Here is a 19,678-nt window from a genome sequence, read left to right as displayed (position 1 = left end):
TTCATACACACATACGCTCTGAGAACATAATTCCAGATTATCTCAGTGTTGAGTTAATATGAAGGTTTCATAAAATGGGTGAAACTGACAAGGTCTCTGTAAAAATTTGACGAAATATTATCAATACCGGTCAGTGAATTCAATGAAAAAGGCATCTATCAGCAATTTCATGACCCACTGTATTTCCAGGAGATCTGCTACCTGGACCAGGTGCTAGACGCAGCCTCGGACACACCCACCAACGGCAACGCCTCTCCGTCAGAGCGCAGCAAACCAATCAGCGTTGACGGATCGTCTCCTTCCGTCTGCGTGTCCGCCTCCTCCCCTGTCAATCACCAGTCCATCATTGTCGAGGGACAAAAACAAACCACGTTCCTCCACCAGGAGGGGTCTCCTGTGAAGACCAACGGGCTCGTGCACAAGGACGAGTCGGGGTTCAGCAAGGCCAAGTTTGAGCTGCGGGCGTTTCAGGAAGAGAGGCGGCCAGCGAAGCTGTTCACCCCTGGAGAGGAGCAGCAAGTCAGGGTGACGAGGAGACGGCCCACAGAGGAGGTAAGAGGTGTTAGATAATGCATAGGCTGTAACAGATACATTTAAGAATCAAGTGCAAAAAGTAAGGATAGGAGCTCTTTACTCCGTTTAGTACCTACAAAATCAGACAGTCATAATAATAACATTAATAATCATAATAATAACTCCTATATGCTTAGTTTTTTGTGTAAGATCTAATACAGCACAAGACAGCACAGAACAGCAGAATCTAAGATAAAAAGACAACGAATAACTCAGTCAATAAATCAGTTATGTAGCAGAGGGGGTTGTGCACAAGGGGTCAGCAATAAGACGGACCCCAAAATAGTAATAGTTTAACAGGTGGAGGTCACTGATATTTGCTTTTGTACATGGCTGTAGTACGTCCTCAACCCATCAGCAGGATGAGCGCTGCCAGAGCCCTGAATGTCTCTCACCAAACAATCAGAAACAGACCTCATGAGGGTGACCTGTGGGCCCCAGGTCCTCTAGCAGACCCCGTGAAAAGGTCTGGGGAAAAAATGGAGAACTTTATGCTGCCTGTTACCTCATTCAGATTGACCTTTTTAGTGGTGGGTCACTAATGGTCTGAGGGGTATATCCATGAAAGGAAAGACGGTACCCTACCATTAGGTATCAGTATGAAATCCTTAGACCCTAGGCTGGTGCCGTGGGTGCTTGGTTTGTCCTGGTGCGCAATAGTGCCCAACCTCACGTGATTAGATCATGCAAGCAGTTCGTGAATGAAGGAGGAACTTGATACCACTGACTGGCCCCCACGCTCTCCTAAATCCAAATGAACATTGATGCCCTGGTCCAGATGGGGAGGAGATCTCCATCCATCCATCGTCTCATTAGGAGCATGCCCCGACTTTGTCAGCCACACAAGCTACTGAGTACCACTTTGAGCTGCTACAATGAAATGAGTGAACTCCTTCTGTAGGTTGATTTCACTTCATTTCCATTAAAAAATGTGGCATCCTTTCATTTCCCCATTGACTTCTGATGTGTTTTCAAAGTGTTCCTTTTTTTTTATGAGTAGTGTATAAATAAATGAATTATAATGGAAAAGGTTTTCAGAGTCAAACCTCAGCATCACCACACAAAATATGTAAATGGAAACTGGTCAGTATCTGCAAGTTTTAGGCATTATGAGCTGTCACCATTAGTAATGCAAGTAGCACAAAAACAGTGGATCAAAGCACAAAACACATGAGAAGAGGAACTTTTGAAATTGAAAGTGTGTGGTAACCCTGAGAATGACAAGCACATATGTAACAGCAAAACCCACAAGGACAGCTGTGGTCACCTTTTCCACAGAGATTAGGAAACAGTGCATCACTGCAAATTGTAGTAATTTAAAATAAATCCACAACAAATCTTCCTCTTTGAGACTTGCTAAAGGCTAGGGGAGGCTTTTATTTGTTACTTCTTCAGTCTTATAATCTTTTCTGTCATCGCGGCGCAGGCCTCAAACAAGCTGCTTAAAGTTAGTGACAGAGTGAAATAGCAAAAACTTCCCTCCTTCTTATAAATGTAAATGCATTTAATGAAAATCAGATGCCGTCAGTAGTGTCGGGAAAGCTCTTTGACTGTATGTGTCCGTGTTATTTTCCTGGCAGGTTCATGAGTTGGAGCGTGAGCGTCAGGAGCTGATCAGAGACCAGGCGGTGAAGAAAAACCCTGGGATTGCTCAGCGCTGGTGGAACCCTCCTCAGGAGGTAGACTCCCCTTCAGTCTTTGTTTTCAGTCTGAACTCTGTTGACTCCCTGACGCGTTAACTGAGTGGTTATTTTGTTCATCCAAGGTACCTCTGGAAGAACAGCTGGACGCAGATCAGCTTGAGTCTCTCAAGAAGTACCAGGAGAGGAAACAGCAGAAACAGAGTCATACTTATACCTACACACAGGTAACAACATAGAGCCATTCACAAAAACTGTGGATGAGTTTGGATGATGCTCTTTAAATAGTTCAGAATTGTACTGTTGCACTCTGTCGTTCTCCTTTCATTTGTCTTTTTCTAACTTTATATTATGTCTTCTCATTTCTATTTGCAGCCACAGGTGTCAGGTCCTCCCACAGTGGTAACATTTGAATCAGAGCTACCCAGGAAAGAGGACATTGTGGAGGAGCAGATCGATTTCTCATCTGCCCGGAAGCAGTTTCTACAAGGGCAGCCCACGAAGAAGGACATAGCTCCTCAGATATACTCCGCAAAACCCTTCTCTAGATCCATAGGCAGGGGCAGCCAGGGGAGCGGTGACGTTGTTGCAGAAACCGGAGAGTCGCACGTGACCTGGTCCGACGAAGGAATTTCTGGAGAATTTACTTGTGCGCGAGCCGTCATGACAATCCTGCGTGAGGAGGAGGAAGCCAAGGGCCACTTCCATCCGGGTTTTCACCCAGAGGAGTCCGACTCAGGATTGGACGAGTTATCTGTCCGCTCTCAGGACACTACTGTGTTTAGCTTGGATAATGTTTCTGACAGCGGGGCTTCGCTACCCCCCACCCCACTGCCTCTCACCCCGGTGTCACCGCCCACCCCGCAGCCCACCACTCCGGTCAACGGGCAGACCAACGGCAGTCCATCAGAAGACGAGCTGGAGTTCCACGCAGGGGTGCTCGTCCATAACGCCATCCAAAACGCTCTGGCTTCCCAGAATGGAGGGGACTGGCAGTCCTCTGACTTAAATTCTTCACAGCTGAGCGCCCCTGTCTCCCCGTCCTCCGTCTCCACCAGTAGTCCAGTGCCAGTTTCTTCCTCACCTGCGTCTTCTACCGGAGCTCCCATTTTCCATTCACCTGTGTCCTCTAGTCCCGCGCCATCCAACCCGTCTCCACAGCCAGACAGGCAGCCAGCGGTTAAAGACGTTTACCAAGAGAAGCCATCGGAATCACCACAGACCCAGCAGTCCTCCAGTCCAACGCAACGGCCACAGCTCCAGACGCCTTCTCCTCCGCCCTCTCAGCCCATCTCTCCATCCCAGAGACCCAAAAATGGAGGCCCCAGGATCAAAATCCAGTCTTCTTACACCAGGGCGCTGGCTTCCTCAGCACCGGCTCCAGCACCGGCTCCGGCTCCGGCCTCAGCAGCTCCCGTCCCCAGGCCGACGCCGGTCTACCGCCCCCCTTCTCCTCCGAGCCCAGAGAAGCCGGAGTTCAGCTACTTCAGCAAATACTCAGAGGCGGCCGAGCTGCGCAGCACGGCGGCGGCGGCGCGGGGCCCCGAGGTGGAGGCGGCCAGCGGCCCGTTCCGACTGCGCTCCAAGAAGCAGCGAACGTTGTCCATGATCGAGGAGGAGATCCGAGCGGCTCAGCAGAGAGAAGAGGAGCTGAAGAAGCAGAGGGAGGCGCAGCCCGCCATCGTTGTCCGGCCCAGCGGCACCTCCAGCGGCGGCCACGGACACGTGAGGACAGGGATGCGCCAAACCACCATCTCCCCAGCAGATAAGATGAAGAGCAACAGCCTGCCAACTAGACTCACACTGACTGCACGCACAGCACCAGGTTAGTTCATGCACTGGAGATAACTACATGCCTTTCTGCTGCTATTTCTGACTACCAGGAAGTTTGTTTTTTAGTTGAAAGACTGAAAAATTAACCCAACAACAGAAAATCCTGTGTGAGAACAGACAGACAGCTAGAAAAACACTTTTAAACGTGTCACACAAACAAACCCCAAGCATGAGATCCTAATAGTGTATCACATTGTTAACACTTTAATTTGTCATTGCAGGACAGGCACAGGTTTTCTGGATCTATTTTTGAATATCTATTAACACCAGCTATAGATCGGTATGACAGCGATCCCGAGGGCGCTGAAAGTAAAAAATGAAAAGTGTTGTTTTTTTGCGGTTTGCAGGAAAGATCGAGAAAATTCGCCCTGCCCCGCCCGTCTCGCCCTCGCCGTCAGAAGGAGCCCTGTCTGACGCCGGCAGCGAGGACTCCGGAGGGTCTCGGCCCAAGAACTTCATGCAGACGCTTATGGAAGACTATGAAACACACAAGGTGAAGAGGAGGGAGAAGGTTGAGGACAACAGTGTAAGTATAACAACCCAGGGAAGATGAGACATTCTTCTTCACCGTACAAACACAAAACAGAACTGGGTGTAAACCTTTTATAAATTAGACACATCTGACTTGTGGGTTGTTAAAAAATCCACGGATGTTTGTCGTGTCAGTAAGAGAAAGTGTAACAAACTTGAAGGTTGTCACAGGCTCTTCTGGTTGGTTAAGCGAAGTCATTGTGGTTGAATGCTGCCATCCATGCGCAGTTGGTATGAGCAAATACTGTAGAGCACCAACGGGGGAATTCCCCGTCTGAAGCAGGACGTGAAACTGAAAGTAAAGCACAGATGACGGGAGTTTCTGTCCTGACTTCATCCTTTGTCTCTTTTTTCGTTGCTGAATATTAAACGTTTCCTAAAATGATGTTTAGGTCTTGGTTGGCAAAACTCACTGAAAGTTTCACATATCAATTCATACAAAAGAAACATACACAACAAAAAGGAGACAAGTGGAGACAATATTATCACCACTAATAGATTGTGTACTGTAAAACATTGTGACATTGCATTCATCTTGTTATTGTTCATCCATGATGACACCTCATGTGTTGACTTTTTGTACTGTTGCTTCTCTCCTACTGGTCGGTCAGTATGCCCGTTTGTTGCTGGCTAACGAGGTAACCACTGAGGTACCTGTTGCACCCCAAACCTGTTCACTCTGTAAACGGCCGCTACTGACAGACCTGGGTCAGACTCTACCAGGGACAAAAAGCCCTACATTCCTGTTTACGTTCCTGGACTGTTTCTGAGCAACACAAAGATTTGCATTGGGTTGTGGTTTTGTAGACTGAGACAAACCCTACGTTCTACAAGTAGACAACATCATTTTTATACGTATATGCGTAATAATGCAAACATTTAAATACTTCATCAGTTAGCCGTAGGCTCAGTCATTGTTGTGTTACGATTTTCATTTTCATTTGTTTCTAAATGAAAAGGGAGGATGCCTTCAAAATAATGGCACAAGATTCAAAATGAATTCAGGATCAGTTATCTGCCCTTTCTGAATATTTATTAATTAAAATAAAAATAAAAAAAACTTGCAGTCATTTTACAATTTTTCAACAGTTTTGTTAATGAGCATCACATCTCTCTGAAAGACTAATTTCATGAGGGTTATGTTGAGACAAAAAGTTTCCATTTACAGACAATTTCTACCTGAAATAACTTTTTATTTTCTTTTAATTTTCACATAGTAGATGAATCTGTCACTCCACCCAGTCTTCCAGAGAAAATAGACAGGAATGTATCATGTTTGCGTCTAAAACCGTAGACTGTATTTCTAGGAAGGAAGCCTCAAACCCTTCTGTGTCTGATCCCAGGTCTGCTGACGGCCTCACTGCCTTGCTCTGTTCTGTGGTGCTGCATGTGCTCGTCCATGCATTTGGTGTGACCTTTGACCCGTCCATGTGCATTTGCTCTCCGTGTACCAAATACATACAGTGACCCTTTTAAAAGCGTATTTCTAGCAAATGCATTATTCATTAGGACACTCCATAGAATATAGAAAGAATTACACAGTTATAAAGGTACACATATTTAGACAATTAACTCCAGATATCGATATTTGACTTAAGTGAACTCAGAACTATCAAATATTTCTACAGATATCATTCAGAAATGTGTAAAATGTCAAGGGTTGTGGAACCTGAAGTGAAAATTTTTAAGTATAAGTATAAGAGTGTGGTATTAGAGTTTTTATATGTATGTGGTGGATGTGTGGGTCGCCATAATTACGGCAGGGAACCTGAATCATCTACTTGAAACTACATGCCTGAATTCATAAATAATTGTATGCCTACCACTTTCTATCATCATTACCAGCTTCAGACCAAGAGCGCACTTCTACCCATAATCCACTTCATCGACCCTGGTTTCCTTCCTCAGTGTGAACATGTGTTCATTTGCTTTTGTGTGTGTGTGTGTGTGTGTGTGTGTGTGTGTGTGTGTGTGTGCGCGTGAGTACAAATGTCAGAGAGGAAGGACGATTGGAAACTTTAAATATGGTGCTCAAGCATGAAACTGTCCCTGAAATGGAGTAAATTAACTTTTGTTGTTATTTGTCAAATACTGCAGGTGCGCTTTATTTTTTCCACTTTATGTGGACAAGTGTAAGTTGTAGTTATCAGTGGTGAAAGTTTAAATCGGGACGGTTTGACCAAGCGCTCCCTCAGTGTCTGACGTGCACTGCATGCCTTTATAAGGTCACTATGGTTTGTTTTTTGTGTGTTATTAAGTATCGCGCCTCTCTGACTGGGCTTGAATCTGATTGGTTGCTTTGCGTCCCTCAGGTTCTGGAAGCAACTCGTGTCACCAGGAGAAAAAGCGACATGGCTCTGAAGTGGGAAGCCGGTATATATGCCAACGAGGACGGAGAGGAAGAAGAAGAAGAAGAGGAGGAGGAGGAGGAGGAAGAAGAGGAGGAGTAAGCTGCTCCTCTCAGAGACAGTTAAAAGGAAGATGAAGTGAAGGAAGAGGAGGAGAGAGAACAGCGAGAAAAAGAAAAAAAAAACAGTATTTATTTTACTAATGGTATCCTGATAATCACATGACCCCACCGGGGTCGGGTAGAAGGAGTAAGAGTATGTTCAGTGACTGGTTGCAGGAGATATCTGAAGCATTGAGTTGAGTTTGGAGACAAAGGAGTCAGTGATGCAGGAGACACTTTGAAAGGTTTTTCCGGTGGGTTGAGAGCAAAGTTCAGATGTTGACATGGGATGGAATGATTTTACTAGCTGATAGACGCTGAATGACTTCAATATTCATAGGATTTTTCACCTATCTGCGGTTTTATTATTGAAATATGGACTAAAGAATTTATTTTGAAAGGACGCCTGAGACAAAAATGCGTAGGAAAGTTTTAATTACCAACAGAGAGACACACACAACAAAAAAAAACGGTGTGTGCAGAGTGGTTATAGGAATGACGGCCAAAGCACACGTTAAGATAAGATACACATCTGCTTTTCTTGCGTTTGATGACGATGCAGGTGGCTTCACCAACAAGCATCCCGTTCAGGACCTGTAATGTTTTGTCTTCTGCAGCCTGCAGTGCCACAGAGCAGATATAACACAAGTGTGACACGTGGGCTTTTCCATTCCTTTCCAGCATCTGTATTAAATCTTAAGTGCCGACGCGACTGTCAGCATCGCTAAACGCTAGTGAGGGTTAGAGTTAACCCAAGGTCCTTAGGATTAGAGTTAACCTTAGGTCCTTAGGGTTAGAGTTAACCCTAGAGCCTTAGGATTAGAGTTAACCTTAGGTCCTTAGGGTTAGAGTTAACCCAAGGTCCTTAGGGTTAGAGTTAACCCTTGGTCCTTAGGGTTAGAGTTAACCCTAGGTCCTTCGGGTTAGAGTTAACCCTAGAGCCTTAGGATTAGAGTTAACCTTAGGTCCTTAGGGTTAGAGTTAACCCTTGGTCCTTAGGATTAGAGTTAACCCTAGGGCCTTAGGGTTAGAGTTGACCCTAAGGCCTTAGGGTTAGAGTTAACCTTAGGGCCTTAGGGTTAGAGTTGACCCTAGGGCCTTAGGGTTAGAGTTAACCCTAACCCGCGACACTAGCTAACTCTGCCTTAGACCGTCAGTGATTGTTGGCGCACAGTATGAATGATGTATTTTAGCCTCTCCTGTCACGTATTACTACTGTTTCAGTAGACCGTAGAGAAAACACACAACAATATTAGATAGGACGTTTGTCTATAATCACTATCGTGCAAACTGGAGGAAACTTTTGGGGAAGAGGGAAACTAACTGCTGGTCATGTTTGCACCATTTCGGTGGACGTGTGTGTGTTGATTAAAGGGCTGGGTCAGGGGTTTTATATTCTAAAAACAAATCACTTATTTTACCTTTGTTGGCTTTGTGGCTTTGTCGAGCTGTGCTTTTCTGATGTAAGCAGTCGTTTTGTGTATTATACTGAGGTAGGACTGTGTATTTGATGTATGAGCATTTGCCGTGTATCTGCTATACCTTGCTAGCTGAGGATAAAGTTTGATGGAAAAAAAAAACTGAATAGGATTTTTATATGACAAAAAAAAAAGTTGTTATACCAAACCAGAATGTTGTTATTAAGAGAAAATCAGTCAGAAGACGATTTAAGAAGCGCTGCTTGTGTGCATGAATTTACACTCCTTTCTTAACCTGACACAAGCACACAATGAGCAGCGAAACGACGGCAGGTAGCTATCGTAGTAGAAACAGTAACATACTGTAAGTCGGGCTTGTCAGTTTTTGTACTAAATGTGTTGGAACTTTCTGTTTTGTCAAATTACTGAAAAAAATGCAATAGAGGCCTCCGTGAGTGTGACGATGCAAGATTCAAGCTAAAGTTAAAGCAGTTAACACAATCACACTCACCCCCAGGGGGGCCTAGGAGACTGAAAGGAGAAACACGTTTCTCAGAGCCACTTTAACCGCGGCTTTTCAGCAAAACGATTGTAGCCGTTATTCTGAGAGATTCCTTCCAGTAAACCAAAGGTCACAGTTTTGATCACCGCATCATGCTAGCGTCCAAGTGTCCTTTGGCGCCGACAGCTCTAGACTTGCCCACACACGTGATAAACTCTTCAGCTAAACGCCTGAAACTTGCAGGGCGTGTAGTAACAATTCAAAACAACGCTGTTACATTTCTTGTCGCTGGGACGAGTTACTCACAGTATTTGACTTGGCTGCATCCTGACAGCGATTCACACAGTGCCACTAACACCATAAAACCAAAAGTAAAAACCAGAGGGAGAGATTCATGCCTCTATGCTACGTGTGAATTCCATCGACAAAAAAAATAAATAAAAAAAATAGAAAACACACACATTTGTTCCTGAGAATCCTCTCGCTTTTTCTTTTTATACAAATTGAATAATATATGAGTTGAAGAAAGTATTTAAATGACTAGCGTCCCTTTTTAAGAGATGTCTTTGCGGTGCGGCGGAAAGCAACGGCGGTACGGCGTCGCTGATGCTGATGTGAGATTGATGTAGTGTTAATAATCTAGAAGTCAGCTGGCCTTAGGAACGCGAGAACCGGGACGAGGAAACGCTTCCACGAGTCCGGACCCTAAATCCAGCTGCTCGCCTTTGAAAGCACTAGTTACACTCGTGTGTTGCATTTTCCCCCCTGTGAAAAGTATGCAGTTTAGACACAAGCTTTTGTTTTGTTGTTGTTGTTTTTTAATTTTTCCTGAATGAATGGATTAAGATTAAGATGGATGATAGTTTCTCAGTGGCCTAACGCCTGCTCAGCATCCACTGAGCTATGTGAGCTTTAGTTGTGGAGTAGTTCACTGCACGCTGTGACCGAACACCGTCCTCATTTCTGCTTCAAATCACCCCTAAACTATTCTCATTAAACACATGAAATGCTAACAGACATCGTGCACACACACACAGGAGTTTTTGAATTGTGTGACTTATTATTAATATTATTATTATTATTATGCTTTTGATGTTTGAATTCATGGTGCAGAGATGATTTTATTTATCATTTTAAAATGCTGGTAGCTTGTTTTTTTCGTGGCCTGGCTTCAGCGGGTGTTGGACTCTCAGCATCTGCGTGCGACGCCGCGATATCTTATTACACAGTATAACCTCTGTTCCTATGTTAACCACTTGTATGCTCATACTCGGCTTTGTTCTTTTATAGCACATGTAAGGCTCACAGTTATACACCTACTATACATATTATGAATATTTTCTCATTAAAAAAAAAAAAAAACTACTTGTGTGGTCCCTGAGTGCTTCATCTACTTGTTTTCATTTTCACGTGGTGGTCTGTTGTTCTGTTGAGTTGTGTTGTGTTGCAGCGATGCACGTTGCTTTTATCCATCCTCCGAAATGATGGTACAGGTGAAGTGCCGCCTTCCTGAGGCTCGAGGAGCAACAGTCATGAAGGAGGATTTTACAGACTGCATATTGACATGAAAAAAAAAACTCTTCTAGCAACTTCAGTGCCTTTAATCCAAAACCCTGTGACTCGGTGGACACACACCGAACATTCACGAGTTCCAACTCCTTCAAAACGAGGATCAGCTGTTCCAGGTTTTAGATCACTTTACAGGAATATCTGCAGTTTAAAATAGCTGAGAGGTCAACTAAGTCTCCAAGAACATGTGACTTTCACATTTTCAGATACACGGCTGATGCACATGAACATAATTTAAATTGAAAGTAGAACAGCTGTGTGTGGGACGTTGAGGTTTAAATAGGAGAACTTTGTGGGTAAAACCCATCAGAAACTTGCTTGACTCGTTCCTTCAAAAACAGAGACGGGTGCCTCTACTTTCCATTAACGCCTGGTGACTTATCTGTCATTGGGTGGGGGTAGGTGGGGGTAGGGTGAAGGCTGGATGGGAGGTTCATGCCCTTGTTTGAAACAGCAGCTCACGAGAAGATGAGGAAGTGGGCGTGATGACAGCCTATTTATTCTCTCTCCCTCTCTGCCGCGGAGTGTTCAAAACACACCTGACTCTGAAGTCACTTCCACCTTCGACTGCAGTTTTTCCAGCTAAGTTTCAGCCATCATGCTGTGTCCGGGCCGGTTCCAAACGGGCTTCGCGCTTCTCCGGCGGATAGAGCCGATCGTCGTGATGGAGCAGCTGGGCAGCACCCTCTTCGAGACCGCCCTGCAGATGGTGGTCAGAGACCGGTGCGCCAACGCCACGTACCCCGATGTCTCCCGGGATGACAGCCAGCAGAAAGCCATAACGAACTTCTACATGAACTACAACCTCATCACCAAGCTGACCCCCATCATCCCGGCGCTGCTCCTGGCCAGGCTGAGCGACCGCGGCTGGAGGAGAGCCCCCGTCGTGGCGCCTCTGACCGGGTACCTGCTGTCCAGGCTCTTCCTGCTCCTGGTCGTCCTCCTCCGCCTCCCGCTGGAGGTGATGTTCGGGGCGACGGCTGTCTACGGGCTCTCCGGAGGGTTCAGCGCGTACTGGGCCGGGGTGATGACTCTGGCGTCGCTGGACTCCACGCCGACCGACCGCTCCAAGGTGCGCAGCGCAACTGTAACTTAAAGTGGATGCAAATGAAATACAACGTGCAGTTTCACTCCGTAGCAGAATTGCAAGTTAGACACAACTTGAAAACGCGCTTTAACAGGCAAGGTATGGAAGACGAAAAATGCCTAAATAGATTGGTAGGTGACAAAATAATAAAATGTATAAATAAATTAAAATAATACATTTTGGTAATGAACATATCGAATAAATAAATATATCGAATTTATTTGCAATTTTTTTTAAGCATCAAAAGTTTCAATGGTTGCATTTCTACTACTGTCTGCTACTAGTTATTCCTGCGTTTATTTGTGTACTGTTCATCCTCCTCTGAAAAGCAGTGGTCTTGTCAGTGTGGACACTCTAAGAATAGCTACATCAAAAATACCACTGGAGGTTATATTTTTACGATATGAATAATTTTAAGTAACATTTGTCCAATAAGTTGGTCTTCTCAACAGGTTATGATGTCAAGTCGATATACTGAGAAATTGCAGGTACAGTATATCGACACTATGTGGATGTTGGCTTATTGGCTTACGCTGAAGAACAGAAATGCCAAATGTGCGCTTTTAAATGTTGCCGTTTTGCATATTGTCCACCACAGAAAGGTTCAGTTATCATTATTATATCATCAGTATCATCATATCAGGAGTGAAACGTGCACACCAGTGGTAAAGGTTCACGGCTGTCAGTACTGTTATTATAAAGTGACTTCTGGTCTGGAGGACGCAGCCAACTCTGCAGCTTTCCGCTGACGCAACCTTTTACTTTGTTTCTCTTCACATCTCCATTTCGAGGCTCTGCAGCTAACCATCAAAACAACAAACCCGAATGTCGTCATGAGTAGGGACACTAGAAATATTTTCAGTGCAAGTAACGGGCGCCCCTTTTCCATCGTGCAGGTCATGATGATAGTGGAGCTCCTGTACGGGATAGCAGGTCTGGTGGGCAGCTTGGTGTCCGGCCATCTGTTCCAGCTCTACACCCCCAATTTGGCTCAGGGGACCATCCTCCTCATTGTGAGCACCGTGCTGCACCTGCTCTGCCTCATACAGTCAATAGTCCTGCTGCAGGTCAGTGTGAACGCGAGACACTACGCGGGGAAACCTCTATTTTGTTTATATTTTGTGTCCCTGCAAACTGAAACTGCCCCACTCTATGGCAATCTGGTGCTAACTGTTCAAGCCTGTGTAAAATATATGTGAACCAGTATTAAACATGCTAAATGTATTGGTTTGATGAGCTGACTATGTGGATAAATCCATCTAATTTATAATCAGAACAAAGTATAGCTTAGACTATTTGAACATGCTATGCAACTGAATAGTCCCACAACCAATCAGAGCCATTTTGTTTTAAAGCACTTCAACCATAGGGCTCAGGTGATGTGGATGTCAGAGAAGTTGGTCTGGTCCAGGCTAGTCAGGATCACATTTTCCATTCCTTATCTTCCCTTTAAGTCATCAAGTCCCCTTCGTCTGTCTTGATTAAGGTGAAACAAGTACACAAAAGAGAGCCAGATGAGAGCTCCCACCTCCTCTCTCGCGCCTCCAGCAGCTCTCTCGCAGTCGAGGCTCCCGCCGCCGTGAATGTGGTGAACGTGGTCCTGCTCTTCGCCGCTGCCATCCTGTACGACTTTGCAGTGGGCGGAGCGGCAGAAATTCTGACTGCCTTCGTCCTGAAGGCGCCACTCAGCTGGAGCGCCACTCAAGTAACTTTTTGCTGTGTTTGTACACATATATTGAGATAGTGGTGTTGGCGCGTGAAAGATGAGCTCAGATTTGCAAATTCAAAATGAAAAAAAGTCACATATTTGGTAGAAGAAAACAAATTAATAATTCTCTTGTACTACCTCTGTTGCTGTCCACTTACCTCCTCTACCTCCTTCCACTTTTGTCACTCCCTCCCTCTTCTTCCCTTTTTGTTTCTTTCATTCTGTCCCCTCGCTCCAGGTTGGTTATGGGAATGCGGCCGGCTTTGGGATTTTCCTCACCAGTTTCCTTGGCGTCATTTTATTTCGCCGCTGGGCAAGCGACGCCACGCTGATCCTGATTGGCATGATGTCATTCGCCGTGGGGATCTACTGGATGTCCTTTGCCACAGCCACCTGGATATTCTACCTCGGTGAGACTCGGCACGGTCCATGGTGGATTCATGACTGATAGAAAGTTGAAGCTCATGGCCCCGGGGTATTCGTGGAGTTTTGTGTCTGAACAGGTCGCTCTTTGAGAGGTTGAATTTAGTTTCCTCAAGTGCACAAAGTCTGGTCACCTAGTTTATCTTTTTTTTTTAGTTCCATTTTGCGAAATCTCCTAACACAGCAAACACAGAGGAAACTGTGTCCACGTTTTGCTGATTTTCTAGGACTGACTCAGCAGTTGTGAGAATGAGTAAGCTAGCCACCCGGGTTCTTACATTTTGTCTGGTCTGGCAGAAATCATAAAAATATATGGAGCAAAATGACGAACTGGGCGTGAGTAAAAGCCATGAAAGTCACATGTTTCTGTTGTCTTCTAGTTCTGTAGTTCGGAGAGACATGAGGCTATACGTCTCTGTTATTGTTGTGTTTTACACCACATACGGCTCAGCTGAGAGGGAGACAAATATAGTGTGTTGTATTGTCATTACTGACAAATAATTCAGAATCAAAAAGTATATTTAATTCGCAAAGACCTGTTACGCACAATTTTCCAAAAATTATATTAAAAATATGAACCAGTAGGGGCCTGTTAGTGGCCCGTTTATAGACTTGATATTTAGTTCAAAGTTTTAGTAAGTTTAATTTGAAGATGATTTTAAAAAAATACATTTTCTTTGAATATTTAAATCCCCCTCAAGCCTGTGTGTTATGTGACAATTAGCGACCATTTCATTAGCGCTGGATAGCTGGGACATTTCTCTTTTACCATTCTTTCACACATTTTTCCTTTGTCTTAAAAGCATAAATGAGAAACTAATCTTTTACTTTTCTAGCCAACGCCTCGGTTCCTTTTTCTGCCAACAATACGTAACATAACATTTTTGTGCTGAGCTAAGTTAGCTAGTTGCAGGATACAGTGTCATTCTGTTTATCTTTCCCCCACGAATTCCCATGAGTTCTTTGGAAACCAGTCGTGTTTAAAATCACGGCTAATGCTTACAGTGACACATGGCTGTTTGTTTAGATGACATAGGAGAGAAAAAACTTATCTGGCTACATCTCTCCAAACACTTTATCAAAGACAGTGACAGGTAGATGCAGTATAGCACAGTGTTTTTAAAAGGAAAAGGCAAAAATTAAATGAATCGCCTTTCAAATTTTTTCTGCAGCTCGTTCCCTCACCCTGTTCGCTCTCATCCCGATGCCCACGATCAGATCTCTGCTCTCACAGCAGGTTCCACTATCGTTATATGGTAAGTACACAAGCCGGCTGTGTGAATTGAGTGTGTGAAATAATTTCAGCTGTTAGGCAACACGCTCTGCTGATGGTTTCAACGCACATGTGACTGTGAAAGTAAAAACTATATTATGAATGCTTATTGTTTGAACTAGACTGCATGTACGGATCAACATCTTGCTGCAACTAAAATGCAGTATGTCAGCAACTTTAGATTATTAAAAGATACTGTATTTTTTTTAATTCTTATACTACTTCTATTTATAGTAAAGACAACGTGAGAATACCTGAATATTTCCTGAATATCATTGAGTTAACGGAGCAAAGTTCACTGGCCAGTGAAAAAAAACCTTCACTGATCTTTTTATATTGTTACTGGCAACTCATGATGTTGAGCAATCGGAGGAACGACTGGACCACAAAACGTCACAAAGCTGAATTTGTGAACAAATGTCTAAACAAAGACAAAACTTATCACGATTTCAAAAAGAGAAGTATGATTCTGCCAGTGTGTGAAGGGGGAAGGAGACGGTTTCAGCTCGGGTAGCTGGTGTCTCCTGAATTAGCATGTTAATGCTGGCATAGACATGTGGTCTAACTCTTAGGGAAAATAAAGATATCAATATGTTCATCTAGTTGTTCACCTATTTTTTAGTTTGTCAGCCTCTTTTTTTGTTTGTGCAGTCTTGCGCTCAGTGTTTGTAGGTACAAGGTGTTCAGCGATTATGACACAGGTATGCAGGTACAGAGGGGCGGCGCATATGGGAAACCAATGCATGAACCCAGTCAGGCTGGTTCAAACCAACCAGATGACACATTTTAAAGAAGCTGCTCTGCCTCAAGCTAAAACTGCTCGTCCTCTCTCTGACACACACACACACACACACAAATTCATGGTTCTGTCGTTCCATTGGCATAATGTAAGTGAATGCCAAACTTAACCTTCTGTATCCTAAACCAGTAAAACAAGGGATTTTTTGTCAGGGCTTTTCCCCTCTTCTATTTGCTTTGATGTGTGTCAGGGAAGTCAGTGCAATGCAAACACACATGACTCTCTACACACATAGAAGGAAGTACACAATGTACATGAAGATAACACACAGTGGGGCATTGTCACACGTTTGGTTTAGACAAAACTTCTTCCCCTTCTTTGTTGTAAAGCTAAGTTACTGCGCACACAGACTATATGAGAGTGAGGTTAATATTCTTATCCAACTCTTGGCAAGAAAGCTAAAAAGCATATTTAGCCAAATGTTGAACTCTCCGTCGTTCAGCTCACCCTCAACAGTTTTGATGAAAAGCTGTTTCTTCTCTTATCGCCTTCTTTCTCCCTTTTCTCCTCTCCTATATGACCTCTGTCCTCTTTGTTCCCCATCCAGGCACCATCCTCACCTGCCTGCAGGTGGCTCTGATATTTGCCGGCCTGGCGTACATCCCAGCGTTTACTAAGATCTACCAGGGAACCCTGGACTGGTTCCCAGGCTTCGTCTTCACGCTCTCCAGCGCCTTCTCCGTCCTGGCAATGATACCCATCAGGTACTCCGAGCAGATACATACATACAAAAAAAAAAAAAAAGACTTAAAACATACACATACACCCATCAGCCACAACATTAAAGCCACTGACAGGAGAAGTAACACCATCCATCTTGGGACATCACAGTGTTGTGCTGGGAAACTTTCGGACCTGGCATTTATGTGGATGTTTCTTAGACATGTACCACCCACTTAGACCAGACTAGACACCCCCAGCCCATAGCAATGACACTCCTTGATGGCAGCAGCCATCCCCAGCAGGATGCAGACACACAAAAACACTTCAGGAACAACTCAAAAAACATGGAAAACAACACAAGGTGTTGACCTGGCCTCCAATTTTTACTAGGTCCAAAACTGATCAAGTATCTGTAGGATGACCTACAGAGGCCCCTTCCCTCAACCCATAGCAACCAAAGGCCTAAGGGGCGGATGTATATTTTAACTTAAAATCCAGTTTTATTTTCTGTTATTGCCACTTCTCTGTGGGTGAATATTGGTTAGATGTATCCAACATGGCGCCCAAACATGTGACCAGCTCAGAACCAAACAGCACAGCGGGATAGCTCAGACGGTCCATTCCCTAGTTGGAAGGTGGTCATAATGTTATGCCCAATGACTGTATAACATACGGTGTACATATATACATTAAAAAAAGGCAAACTGAAGAACTGACAGAACTGAAGATGTTATTTGGATGCGTAGTGAAACGTCTTTATTTTCAGGTGTACCGTGATGACTGAGAATATGTCATCATTGTTAATACTACTACACTATTGACACATTCTCTCTAATACGTCCCACTTTTCCTCTGGTTTCTGCTTCCTCCAGCATCACCGGCTGCAGATCGGCCCAGAGGAGACAGTACGAGAGGATCCAGGGCGACTGAAGCAACAAAGTCCGTCTCCGGGCAGTGGGTTCATTCGTGTTGATGTGAGGCGGTGGGGAACCGAGATTCGAAATGGTCAAAAAGAGAACTGTGTATTTGATTGCGCTTCCTGAATTGCTGAAGCTACAGCGGCAGAGAACGAGTTTCTCCTGGTTTCACCTGCTATACAGGAAGCTTCGTGTTTAATATGAGCATTTAACAAGAACTGTGATTCTGTGTGTTGTAATAACGCCTGCGTGGACTGATGACCTTAAGCCAAACTGACGTCATAAACATATTGCATCAGATTTGCGCCACCAAGCTATAGAAATAAGGTTCTCCTCCTGAAAACAACACGGTGGTTTCAACATAATGTAGTTTTGTTGTGTCAGATGTGAAAACCCCATCTGTGGGGACCAGCTGGAGAAGGAGAGAAACTATAAGTTTTAACTTAAGTGAACGGTTTAATATGGGTTTGCTGTCATGAATCAGTTTATCTGTTCTTTAAATGTCACATTTGATTCCGTGACCCTTAGTGGGGAGGTTCAAGTGAGAGGGATACAGAAATACTAGTTTTATACAAGTTGTTTTTCCTGGAATTTATAGTTAGTATGTTGTTATATGCTAAACTCAATGAGGTTGTTGCTCAGTGGACAGGAGGAGGAGGAGGAGGGACGCAGCAGGAAGAGAGAGATTGTTGTGAATGAATGAGGATGAAGATCATCTTCCTGATAGTCTTTAGCCTCTCATCCAAGCAGCTTCTTCAGGCCTTTTGGTGTGGTGTTGGGGTCTTAATAGGAACATCTGACATCTGACTGGGGTGAGGGACATCTGACTGGCAACTGTGTAAAAAATGACGAACTGAGTAATTAAAATTAACAGTGCATCTTACCGAATCCATCTTACCGATTCCATACTTCCAGACAGGAATAAAACAGCATTATTGGTCATCGGCTTCTTAAGAATTTGAGACGAATGCGGTGCCCGGATAAAGAACACGTGGGCAGTTTCCAGAAATGTATTAAAGTTACGGAAACTAAAAATAATGCAAGCTGTAGGACAAAAGTAGACAAATGGCAGACGTGATACACTATTAGTTGTCAAAAGGTTTAGGACACATGTTTTGTCAAAATTTGGATTCAAGACGGGAAGTTAAACTTTTGTTATCACTGTCAGATCAAATCTTCCCACCACCCCAGTCTTATTTAGGGTGTTGACTCCGTATACTAAGTCACTCATCTGATCTTTTTTTTGTTTTTTTTTTTTAATGTGAACTGTTATTTTACAGTGGATTGAATTTAACTTTTTTTAATATCCTTTTTTACTCTTTAGTTTTTATTATTGTGTTTTACATTCACCTGTTCATTTTGTATTTCATTGCAAAGCACTTTCCGCTAACCTATTAGAAAGATACTGTAATGCCAGTTTCCTTTATTTTAGTCTGTGTGATTGTCAAATTGTGTGTACATTGGAACGGTCTACATATTTAAAAAGTAAAATAAGTAAAACATAAATGTAGCACTGTACAGTGACAGTGACAAAGACAGCAGTGCTTTATGGTACTGACAGCAACATTTGAAGGGAAGAAAATCCTTTTAATATAACCTTTTTTATGGATTCAATTGTTGCACTTTAATTTGTTGGCACTTTAAAGACACACAAAATTGTTGTGGTCAACCAGTTTCTCAGGTCAAGAAACTGTTACGACACTTAAAGGTAAACAATTATGTTTGTGTTAATGTCTAGTTTTTGTATGTTTAATAAAAATCTGAGAATCTGTGAGTTTTGTAATTTTTTTAATTTAAAAAAATAAACACTCACTGGCCACTTTATTAGGTACACCTTTTCAATTGCTTGTTAACACAAATCGCTACTCAGCCAATCACATGGCTGCAATTCAATGCATTTCGCTAAGAACAAGAGGCTGAGACTACATTTCACACAGACTCACCAAAATTGGACAATAGAAGATTGGACAAACGTTGCCTGGTCTGACATGTCTCGACTTCAGCTGCAGCATTCAGATGTCAGGGTCACAATTTGGTGTAAACATGAAAGCATGGATCCATCCTGCCTTGTATCAACAGTTCAGGCTGGTGGTGGTGTAATGGTGTGGGGGATATTTTCTTGACACACTTTGGTCCCATTAGTACAAACTGAGCATGGTTTAAATGCCACAGCCTACCTGAGTATTGTTGCTGACCATGTCCATCCCTCTATGCCCAAAGTGGACCAACTTCTGACGGCTACTTCCAGCAGGATAATGCAGCATGTCACAAAGCTCATATCATCTCAGACTGG

At 43.8% G+C, this 19,678-nt stretch overlaps 2 protein-coding genes across 7 annotated transcripts in view; both read left to right on the top strand.

The window, feature by feature from the left end:
• LOC124996334 (A-kinase anchor protein 2) overlaps window positions 1-10,311 on the top strand; it is an 83,159-nt gene extending 72,848 nt beyond the window's left edge. The window contains exons 11-18 of one of the 5 annotated variants that reach the window (XR_007110836.1): window positions 190-552; window positions 2,154-2,252; window positions 2,339-2,440; window positions 2,589-4,038; window positions 4,394-4,572; window positions 5,189-5,227; window positions 6,890-7,783; window positions 7,888-10,311. Coding sequence is in view for 3 of the 5 variants with exons in the window: in XM_047569206.1 (XP_047425162.1) it covers window positions 190-552; window positions 2,154-2,252; window positions 2,339-2,440; window positions 2,589-4,038; window positions 4,394-4,572; window positions 5,189-5,227; window positions 6,890-7,027 (2,370 nt within the window). In the remaining 2 variants the exon portion in view is untranslated. Of the gene's footprint in view, window positions 1-189; window positions 553-2,153; window positions 2,253-2,338; window positions 2,441-2,588; window positions 4,039-4,393; window positions 4,573-5,188; window positions 5,228-6,889 lie in introns of all 5 variants that reach the window. The other 4 variants (XR_007110837.1, XM_047569207.1, XM_047569206.1 and 1 more) reach the window with 4 other exon arrangements.
• A 611-nt stretch (window positions 10,312-10,922) lies between these two features.
• Window positions 10,923-19,156, top strand: LOC124996335 (thymic stromal cotransporter homolog). Of its 2 annotated transcripts, XM_047569209.1 has the most exons (8): window positions 10,923-11,587; window positions 12,055-12,090; window positions 12,499-12,669; window positions 13,089-13,307; window positions 13,549-13,720; window positions 14,906-14,989; window positions 16,353-16,509; window positions 17,341-19,156. In XM_047569209.1, exons 1-8 carry the CDS (start codon window positions 11,114-11,116, stop codon window positions 17,396-17,398), a joined length of 1,371 nt encoding a protein of 456 aa, XP_047425165.1. In that variant the 5' UTR covers window positions 10,923-11,113; the 3' UTR covers window positions 17,399-19,156. The 2 variants fall into 2 exon arrangements, with proteins under 2 accessions (XP_047425165.1, XP_047425166.1); XM_047569210.1 differs by lacking the exon at window positions 12,055-12,090 and having other exon boundaries at window positions 10,932-11,587.
• Window positions 19,157-19,678: the final 522 nt, after the last annotated feature.

The sequence above is a fragment of the Mugil cephalus genome, chromosome 19, assembly GCF_022458985.1.
Source record: "Mugil cephalus isolate CIBA_MC_2020 chromosome 19, CIBA_Mcephalus_1.1, whole genome shotgun sequence".
Classification (NCBI taxonomy): Eukaryota; Metazoa; Chordata; class Actinopteri; order Mugiliformes; family Mugilidae; genus Mugil; species Mugil cephalus.
Note: the sequence above shows the minus strand (reverse complement) of the source record. Positions and strands in the feature narration are given on the sequence as shown.

Bases quoted from the DNA above. Each gene is read 5' to 3' on its own strand.
- LOC124996335 (XM_047569209.1), top strand. From the start codon at position 11,114: ATGCTGTGTCCGGGCCGGTTCCAAACGGGCTTCGCGCTTCTCCGGCGG. The intron at 12,670-13,088 runs GTCAGTGTGAAC...GTCTTGATTAAG, and splicing joins AGTCAATAGTCCTGCTGCAG to GTGAAACAAGTACACAAAAG. The intron at 14,990-16,352 runs GTAAGTACACAA...TTCCCCATCCAG, and splicing joins GGTTCCACTATCGTTATATG to GCACCATCCTCACCTGCCTG.